Here is a 9,971-nt window from a genome sequence, read left to right as displayed (position 1 = left end):
TGCTGAACATCACTTTTCTGCTGGCTGGACTTCAGTCCAGTGATGCCCTGCCACAGAATGGTACAGGCACTTCTCCCCTAGCTTTGCAGAGGTCCTGGTTGGCTCCCTGCTCCTCAGCCCAGCCGCAGTGCCTGTTGCCTGCAGGAAGGCTTTGATCTCTTTTACTTATCTTGAGTGATGTCTCTTACTGACCTTGAGATGGACAGAATTGTGTCCTGGATCATTGACTTTTGATGGAGCCCTGAGTGGTGGGAAGAAGCCAAATATGAGCCATGGTGGCAAGCAAATCAGTATCCCATACAATGGGCCAGATCCTCCTTGCAGCCCATAGTTCTGTGTCTGCATACTTTTCACCATGCTAGGCTAACCGGCCCTCTTCAGAGGTCAGTGCAAGTAGCCCTTGGCCACGGGCCAGATCCTACCCTTCCCCAAAAGCCTTCTGATTCCTCTGTTTGCTCTTGTCCCCTGGGGGAACCAGCCGCAGAGCAATGCCAGCCCTGCCAGGCACACCTCAGCACTGCAAAGCAGGGACTCCCGTTGCGTGCCTCGGGGCTCCTGGTGTGTTGTCAGCACAGCTCTGGGCACCCTGCTCTGATCCCATCTTATTTATGGCACATCCTTCCTGTCTTCTCCCTGCTATTATTGCCTGAAATGTTGTAATTTAGATTCTGGCTGTGTTTGATTGCAAACTCTCCCAGTCTACAAATTTCAGTGACAAGCACTAGAGCAAGTTCATTTGCATGCCAAAGTGATCAATCTGGAACTGGATACACTAAAGAATGGGAAACAATCAGCCAAATTAACCAATAGATGTCGAATAATGACAAGCCCTGACATTCTTAACAGAGAAGAAGAGGAGGAGGGATGGGACAAACTTTCCCAGCACTGCCCAGGGCTGCTCAGCACTCATCTATCTCCTCTCATCCCATGAGCCAACAGGGATGTGCGTCAACACTAGGAGACAGTGAGCAAGGGCTGGAGTGTGAAATCCTGGCTTCTAAACCCCATACCTGTCTTTGCTCCTCACACCTGCTCTGTGTAAGCATCTGTCATAGGAATAACACATCCCCTGGGACAGCAATTAAAACATTTTAGACATCACGTGGCAAGTGGCCTTGCAGCTTGATTTTCAGCTGACATCTCAGGAAATCCTTCCAGGGCACCTGAACCATCCCAGATTCTTGTCTTGTTGATCAAAGCATGGGAGACTTCAGAATTCAGGCAAACGCCATTGCATTGCACAGGAAATTTGTCTGGTGGTCAGCAGCACGGGTTGAGCATTTTGGGACAGGCCAGCTCAACAGCTGCAAAATCAGTTTACATGGTTATTCGGGCATCATTAAGCCACCAGTGACTGCAGAAGCACAGATGCCCTGAGCTGTCCTGACCTCCTGGTGGGTGTGGGTGGCAGACTGGGATGCTGGTGACTGGTAGTAGAGGTGTGTGCAGTCCCTGCCAGTATTCTGATCTCCCACCACCTACCTTTGTCACTGTCTCCTGTACAGTGACAGGTAGGTACTAGCTACCTGATTTATCCTCCTCTGGCAGCTCCTGCCTGTCACCGCTCAGCACCCCAGGAGATGCCCAGCAGGGGAGGCAGTGGAGGAGCATCTCTCCCTGTTGTCTGCTGTCAGGCAGCTCATGTGTGCCTGCAGGCACTGGGGATGCAGGAGGAGGCTTTGCAGGGGACACTTTTTTTCCACAAAGGGCTGCAAGGCTGGGATGGCACTGACCTAACTTGTCTGGCATCACCAAGCGGGAGGGCAGCAAGGACGTGAAGGAGCTGCCCCATGGCCCATCCTGAAAGGAGGAGGGTTGCTCAGGGTAAAATCCATCTGGAGCACGGCTGGTCCTGGGTCTGCAGCAGAGCCAGGAGGCCATGACAGGTGACCTAAATGATGTGGATGCTCATCAGAGTGGTCGGGTTCCCCCAGACCCAGGGCTGTCCTCTTTGGGGCTGGTTTTGGTGCCGCCAGGGGCTCTGCAGAGCACCTACATCCTCCGGCTAGTCCAGCATGCACCCACCTTCCCCTCTGCCTTGGGCTTGGCCCCATTTCATGTCATCTGGGGGTCCCCTCTGTCGTCCTTGCCCCTTCTCCGTGCTGGAGCCTGCCGGCGGTGGTGCTGGTGGGACACTGCTGGACCTGTATCAGCAGGGATAACCTGCCAGGGCTTTGCGACCCCTCACTCCTTCCACCATGGCTTGGCCCTCACTGAGGAAACATCACTTCTGCCCTAGTCTCAGGGGGTGCCAAGCTACTCCCAGCTTGGGGGAATGGCATTTGTGGCCCCACTGGGGCTGTCTTTGCAGGAGGGAGTGGGGTTATTCCGGCTCCTGACGTGTGATCACTAGGTGCAGAGGCAGAGATGCCCGTGGGCTTGCTCTGCAGCTGGACATCCTGCGGCGTGGCCTCTGGGGACACGGGGATCCCCAGGGGGTCGCCCCCGCCCCTGCTTTTGGAGGAGGAAGAGGGTCCCCTATGGCAGGTGACACCAAGCATGGCTGAGGCAGCACTGCCACCTCGTGGCGTGTCACCCCGCTGCCTGTGCCACGCGGGGCACGGCGGCCTCACCGTCTCCTTCGGCCACCACCCGCTCCCAGAGACGCCCTGATGGGAAGGGGAAGGAGGAGAGTGCCAGGATGGAGGTGTTTTTGCGCTGGCAGATGTGGTCTGCAGAAGCCTCCAGGGTGAAGCTGTGCAATGCTCAGCCACGGCTCCCCACAGCCAGCCGTCCTCTGGAGCCGCAGATGTCGCAGCTGCAGATCAGGAGGAGGAGATGCTCAGAGGATGGGAGAGGAAGGCTTGGCTTGAATGCAGCAACACTGAAAGTCAATCGAGTGGGGCTAAGCACTGCTCAGGCGTCTCAAGGACCTGGAGGAGGTGCCGCCTGGACCAACACCAGCTTCCAGGAGATGCTGGAAACCCGTAACCAGCCCCCTGTAATTCGGCATTTAAATGGGGTTAAGGGGGCAGTCAGGGACAAAGGACACAGGAGCACCAGGACACAGCCATCAATCAATCCTGGGTGAAATGATGGAGTGGCCTCATTTTGGCTGTATATTAAGAAAGGGCAATAGGGCAGAAATACAATTACTGTCCAGAAACACCGTTTTGTGGAAGGTAGGTCTTTTCAAACTCACCTGTCATCTTTTCTTGACACAATTACAGGTCTGGTTGATAGAGGAACTCTGCTGATAGAATAAAATTGCATTTTTTCTGGGCATCTGATTTATTATGGGGTGACATTTTGATTAAAAATGTGTATTATATTGCATTAAGAGGGCATATATTCAATGAATTAAAGACCAGCTCAGTGACAGATCTCAAAAAGTAATTATTAATGGAGATGTGCTGATGAGTGAAGTTTTGTCTGGCAAGGGTCTCTGGGGCTGATTTTTGGTTTCACACTAGTCGTTCCCTTTTTCATCTGTTTTGGAAACAATGCAACAACTTCCCTGGGAGCGCTGGAGGCAGCGGGTGGGGGGAACGGAGGGTTTGCCAGCCCGCCCTGGCCTTGGGACCACCCTGACCCCAGGCTTACACACCATCCTCTTTCCTTGAACATCCTCCCCTGAGCTCCAGCTGCTGCTGCGTTTGCTCTGGGGACCCCAACACTGCTTTCTCATGAAGGTCAGCGCAGCTGCCACAGGACTCCTGAAAGGAGACTCCAGGTGGATATGGACCAGAAAGCCCCTCCTAGCTGCCCACTGCATTCCCCCATGGGGTGGCCCTGCTGGTGCCCAGGGTCCCAAGGATGTTCACCTGCTGGGCTTGCTGCGGCACATCTCATGCCTCTGGTCCCTGCTGTAGTGGGGCTTGCATACTGGTGGCATTTTGGGGCTTTTTTGTGGCAGAGCTGAATGCGCACCCCTGGGCACCTTCCCTGGGCTCGGTGGTGTGAGGCTTTTTCATTTTGCAGGTCTGGGTCAGGCCACGCACAGCTCCTGGGGTTGCCCAAATTTGGCTGGTGCAAGGCACAGCCACTCAAAGGGAACCAGGAGCAACCTAGGTGCCAGAGAGCCCCATCTTCTCTCGCTCTACTACAGAGACAAGGTCCCCAAACCACTGAAGTGAGGCAGTGGGAAGGAGATGTCTCATGAAGGATGGTCAAGGCCCTGCTGAGCCGCACAGACAGACACTAATGGTCCTTTTTCTGGAGCCCTGATCTGTCAGGGTGCGGAGCCAAGGTGGGCATCTGGAGGGGTCAGCGCCCAGCAGCAGTGATGACAAGGCTGGGTACTAGTGACAGCCGCGCTCTGCCCATCGCCTAGTCCAGGAGCCATCAAGAGTGATCCCTGGGCCCCACTGAGCATCCCTTGTATGGCCATGCCACCTAGTGCTCACATCGCCTGTCCCCTCCTGCAGTGACAGAGCTGTGGCATGCCTTTGGGCACCCTCCAACTTTGTGTTGCTTTGTGCCCAGTCACCACCGGTCCCTGCTGCTGGGACTGTGCTGCTGGGCCAGGCTAGGAACCCTGCGGTCCTGCACTTTTGCTGACCAAGCTGTTCTCTGACTGTGACGAGCACAGCCAGGATTGAGCGCGGAAAGAGGAACAAGTTTCTCTTATTAAAGAAAGTGAAACTTGGCACTTCTCTTCCCCAACCAGGCAAACCACCGTGCATGCAAGTACATCCCCCCCACCCTGCTCCTCTTCCTCCCTACTCCCAGGAAGAGCTTCCAGCAAACAGAGCTGCTGCTCAGACTGGTCTGTCTTCACCCCCAGCAAGGAGGTAAGTCACCCCAAATAGCTGGGGATACAGGTCTCCTCTGCCACTGCTCTCCAATCCTTGCTCCCTGTTCCCCTCCTTTCTTCACTTCCCCCCTCCATGAGGGTTTAAAGTAGGAAAAGGGGGAGAAGATGATGGGGGGGGTTGCTGCAGGAATCTGTCCTTGCTTCATGTGGTTGTGGACATCACTGGGCTCTTCAGGCTTGTCCTGGGCTGAGTACCCCAGGTTTTGGGGTAGGTCTGTGTGCTCAGGACCTCCCTCCTCTCTCCCAGTTCCGTGTGTTGGAGATCTGTATCCCCTTTTTCCTGCTCATCCCTTTCCTGTTTATCCCTTTCCTGTTTATCCTTCCTCTGCTGTGTCTCTTTGCACACCTTCCTCACTTGTGCTCTTCATCCTATGCGACCACTGCCCCCTCCATCAGTGCTTGCTCCCTCAATACTGGAAGCAATGCATGCATCTGATGCGTTACCACCCATCCCCAGGACATGCACCAAAGGGTTTATGCTGTGCTCCACATCCTGGGCTCTCCAATCCCACAGCCCTGCCATGGACACATGTCAGACATTATCAGTAACACCAGTGATTTCAGCTCATGCAGTGAAACAGCCTCAAAACCCTTCTGTGACGTTATTTTCACCATCGCATGTGGTGTCCGGCTATCTGTACTGGTCAACACATGGGTGGTGTGGTAGATCTGTGCATGCATCTGATGAGAGCACTTGCATGCCTGTGTCCAAGATGCGTCTGTGTGTTTGCTGTGTGCTTGCCTCCATCCCCAATTCCCCCATCACTGTGCTTGTAGGGAGGCAGGATGCAACCTGGGCTTTGGCTGGCGACCAGCACCCTGGCAGCAGTGCTGGGCATGGCCCTGCTGGAAGATGGCGTGTGTCGGGCACCGGACGGCAAGGACGGCTTTCCCGGAGTCCCTGGCCTCAACGGGAGGCCGGGGCAGAAGGGCGACACGGGAGAGCCAGGTAAGGGGGAGCCAGGGATCCACAGTGTGGGTGGCCTGGGAGCCTCAAGCCTCTTGGCAGGAGCATCATGGGCTGTGGGAGCAGCTTGGGAGATGCCAGACATGCATAAACTGCTCCTCCTCACCACCTCTCCCCAGGGAAATCAGCACAGAGGACGGGCATCCAGGGAATCAAAGGGGATGCAGGCGAGCCAGGGCCTCCTGGCATCCCAGGGAACCGGGGCTACCACGGCCCGCACGGCCCCCCCGGGCTCCCAGGCCAGCCAGGGCCGAAAGGGAACAAGGGGAAACTTGGCAATATCCTGGAGCAGCCACGTCCTGCCTTCTCTGCCTCGCGGAGGTCCCCACCGTCCAAGGGCAGGACGGTGGTGTTCGACAACATCATCACCAACCAGGAGAGCTCCTACAGTCCCCAGACGGGGGAGTTCACCTGCCGCGTCCCCGGGCTCTACTACTTCGCCTACCAGGTGGTCTCCAGCGGGGACCTCTGCCTGAGCATCACCAAGAACAGGGAGCGCGTGGTCAGCTTCTGTGACTACAACAGCCGCAACATCCTGCAGGTGAACTCGGGCAGCAGCGTGCTCAGCCTGGCCGTGGGTGACCAGGTCTCCATAAGCACCGACCCTGCCAGGGGCAGCATGATTTATAGCGGCTCCGAGGCAGACAGTGTCTTCAGCGGCTTCATGCTCTTCCCGCAGACGGGCTGATGGACTGCCAGTCCAGACCTGCTTAGCACCAGAGCATTGCGGTGTGCGTGTCTGCATGTGTTTTCCCCCCTGTGAGTGCGTGGAGTGGTTTAGTATCACAGCAAACCAGGACAGCCCCAAATTGAGCCACCAGACAGGTCCTGTGCTTCCATCAATGTCACAAAGTGGCCAGGCTGTGGGTCACCACTGCAGCAGTGAGACCCCTGCTAGCAGTTACCTCCGTGCTGAGCCTGCCCACTCCACCCTGGAGGCAGAGGCCTCCTGGCCGCAGCAGCCCTTTCTGCTCCTGGATGCTCAGACCCCACACCGGAGGAGACCAGTTGTCACTGGGGCCGTTCACCAGCTGTGGGTCTTTATCCCTGAGTGGGAAATCACTGCGTCCCACTGCTTCTGCTACACTAACCGTTGCAAACGTCTTTCTGGCGCCAGGCCACTACTGCCTCTCACATCCTCCCCATCAGTATAAATAAACCCTTCTTCCAAGACAGCTGCTTGAGTTTTCTTTCCTATTCATGCATCTTCCCCAAACCACCAGTGTCCTGGGCCCCTTCCCAAGCTGCCCAGGGAGAGAAGCGATCCCAGTTTGCCCCTGGCCAAGCACAGACCCCAACTGCAAAGGACAAGAGGGAACTGAGTGCGCAAGCAGAGCTGGCACTTACAGGAATGGGAAATCTCTGGGACTAGCCTATGTGTCCTTTTCCTGATGAGTCCAAGCTAGCTGTCCCGTACAAGGGTAGATACAGGCAGCAGACCATGCACCTCACCCACATGGTCCTCTCTTGGTACCCAAACCAGGAAGACGAAAGGCAGCTGTGGTCCTCCAGCCTTTCAGCAAGGAGGGACAGGGACATCAGTGTGACTGATGGGGTTGTGGGGTGTTGGTGGTGGGGTTGTGGGGCGATGCTCCTCTGTCTTTAGCTTGGGGTGAGACTAGTGGGAAATAGGGCAGGCTGGGCACGTATCAGGCAGCCAGAAAGCATCAGGGAAGCCACGCAGGAGCCATACCCTGGGACTGCTGCTCGGAGGAGCTGCTCCATACATGCCAGGCAGTCAAATGTCTCCATTCCTGGAGCAGTGAGGAGGAGGCCGCATCACATGCGACGAGCAACACCCTGACCAGAGATGGTGGGGCCCCAGTGCATTCAGCACCCAGCAAAGCTGGTGGAGCACAGGGCAGGGTGCAGAGAGGACAGCCATCCTGCAGGTCAGAAATCCTCAAGGAGAAATGTCCTTCAGTCCCAATTGCCTAGGGGTGCAGCATCTCCCTTCAGAGCCAGGCAATGACCTTGCACGAGGCCATCATTGCACAGACGGCCCTGCCTCTGTGCAGCTGGCGTGAGGGCCTGCTCCCCATCCGCTTGCTGCCCTTCTGCTCAGAAATGAGTTAAGGATGAAGGAAAGGCAGGCGATTTGCAGAGCAATACTCCCTGTGGTGGATGGAGGGTCTGTGGCCCAAACATGGGGCTCATCCCGCCTCTGACCTTCCAGCCCCTGCTGCTGCAGTGGTACACGCGCAAGTCTTGCTGGACAGCCAGGAAAGTGCTTGCTCAGAGGAAATAATCAGGAAGGAGGATGTGAAACTCGGCTGGGTGCCAGCTGGGGGTTCTGGGTCCCCAAGGGCCCTTTCCTAACTCCATGACTTCCTCCAGGAGGGTGTCACGGAGAGTCACCCACGCAGTGCTGTGCTGGCAGGCAGTGCCCACAGCAGCCAGAGGGCTCAGCAGCGCAGGATCCAGTGCCCTGCTCCCCCCACCAGAGGTAAGAGGTGCTGCAGGGTCTGGGGTGGGCTGCATGGGGACTGGGGGTCCAGCAGCATGGCACAGGGCTGGGCTATGTGAGAGGAGGGGGAGAAAAAAGAGACAGAGGCACTGCCAGGCTGCACACATGTCATGGGGGAGGGATGCACACTTGTCCTTGCTGGGGGAAGACCCAGTCCCCTGGGCCAGGCGCTGTCCTGGGAGATCCCCAGCTGCTGGGGGGCTTGATCCTGATGGGCAGAACCAGGAAAGTCAGGCTGCTGCTGGCGGAGGGGTGAGATCAGCTGGGTCCAGGGAGCTCCAGCCTCAGTGCAGCATGGTGCAACGGTCTGCAGCGGTGTATGCATCTGCAGGGGGTTCGGGACACTGGATCGGGAGAGCTTGGGGCTGGCCACGGGTACTACAAGACCTCATGGCTCCATGCAGACTGAAAGTCCAACCTGCCTTGTGCCATCAGGGGCTGCCCTGGTGGTGGTGATGAACCCAGGGTCCGTCGCCACATATCTGCCTCCCCACTGCCTGGCAATTGGTATGGGGGGGACACTGAGGGCACAGCCATCGCAGCCAGGTGCTCCTGGTGCAGTCAGCCTCATAGCACAGTACCTCCTTTGCCCCATGGCCTGGAAGCCACCCTGCTGTGGCCCCTCACACCAGCACTTTCTTTCCCTTTCCATGCTCCAGAGCACCAAAATGGGGCAGAGCTTCTGGGAGCAGCTCCATCTGGCCCTCACCCTCGTACTCCTGAATCTGGGGTCTGCTGTGACCAGTGATGCCCCTCACAGCTGCTATGGGGCTCCAGGCCTGCCAGGCATGCCGGGTGTGCCGGGCAAGGATGGCCGGGATGGGCTGAAGGGAGCCAAAGGCGAGCCAGGTGAGTGAGCAAGGAGGGGAACCACACAGGCTGTTGAAGGGGGGCCACTGAGTCCTCCGTGGCTGGTCTGCCTTGGCTTGCAGGCATCCTCTGTGGACAGGGCAGGAGGAGAGGAGGCTGGAGAGAGGCAACGAACCTCTTCTGCCTGAGAGAAGGGGCTGGAGGAGCCTTTCCCCACATCCTGCCATTGATGCTGACTCTCTTTCACTCCCCACTTCCCCACAGGCATCCCGGCCACTCCTGCAACACGAGGGCCCAAGGGCATGAAAGGGGAACCGGGCAGCCCTGGCTTGCCAGGCAAGACTGGCCCCATCGGTCCCCCTGGAGACCCTGGAGACCCTGGGATGATGGGCGTTGCTGGAGAGCCGGGTATGCCAGGCAGCTACAAGCAGAAGCACCAGTCAGCATTTTCAGTGATGAGGCAGACCAGTGAGCACCCCTTGAAGAACGTCCCCGTGGTGTTCAACCACGTCATCACCAACACCAACCATGACTATGACACCACCACGGGCAAGTTCACCTGCAAGCTCCCTGGCCTCTACTACTTCGTCTTCCACACCTCGCAGACAGCCAACCTCTGCGTCATCCTGTACAAGGATGAGAACAAGATGGCCAGCTTCTGCGACCACAAGACCAACACCATGCAGGTCAGCTCTGGTGGGATCCTCCTCCACCTGGGTGCTGGGAACGAGGTCTGGCTGGCGGTGAACGACTACAATGGCATGGTGGGCACTGGCAACTCCGACAGCGTCTTCTCGGGGTTCCTGCTCTTCCCAGACTAGAGGACCACCACAGCCCACCCCAGCATGCCGACCTCTTCGCCCTGCCCTGCAAACACCGATGCTGCTGATGCTGCTGATGCTCCAGGTTTCTCTGCTGGGTGGGAAGCCCCAGTGAGGGGGTCAGCCCCAGCCGCCAGACACAACCCCCTG

At 57.4% G+C, this 9,971-nt stretch overlaps 2 protein-coding genes across 2 annotated transcripts; both read left to right on the top strand.

The window, feature by feature from the left end:
• The first annotated feature begins 5,542 nt into the window (after positions 1 to 5,542).
• C1QA (complement component 1, q subcomponent, A chain) lies at positions 5,543 to 6,859 on the top strand. The gene is made up of 2 exons (XM_009334113.1): positions 5,543 to 5,705; positions 5,843 to 6,859. The coding sequence occupies exons 1-2, from the start codon at positions 5,543 to 5,545 to the stop codon at positions 6,409 to 6,411; spliced, it is 732 nt and encodes a 243-aa protein (XP_009332388.1). The 3' UTR covers positions 6,412 to 6,859.
• Positions 6,860 to 8,125: 1,266 nt separating this feature from the next.
• C1QC (complement component 1, q subcomponent, C chain) lies at positions 8,126 to 9,971 on the top strand. Its single transcript, XM_009334114.1, has 3 exons — positions 8,126 to 8,169; positions 8,850 to 9,039; positions 9,265 to 9,971. The coding sequence occupies exons 2-3, from the start codon at positions 8,859 to 8,861 to the stop codon at positions 9,819 to 9,821; spliced, it is 738 nt and encodes a 245-aa protein (XP_009332389.1). The 5' UTR covers positions 8,126 to 8,169; positions 8,850 to 8,858; the 3' UTR covers positions 9,822 to 9,971.

This window comes from Pygoscelis adeliae, unplaced genomic scaffold (genome assembly GCF_000699105.1).
Source record: "Pygoscelis adeliae isolate BGI_AS28 unplaced genomic scaffold, ASM69910v1 Scaffold291, whole genome shotgun sequence".
Lineage (NCBI taxonomy): Eukaryota > Metazoa > Chordata > Aves > Sphenisciformes > Spheniscidae > Pygoscelis > Pygoscelis adeliae.
The sequence above is the reverse complement of the archived record's forward strand: the minus strand, read 5'-3'. Positions and strand labels throughout refer to the sequence as shown.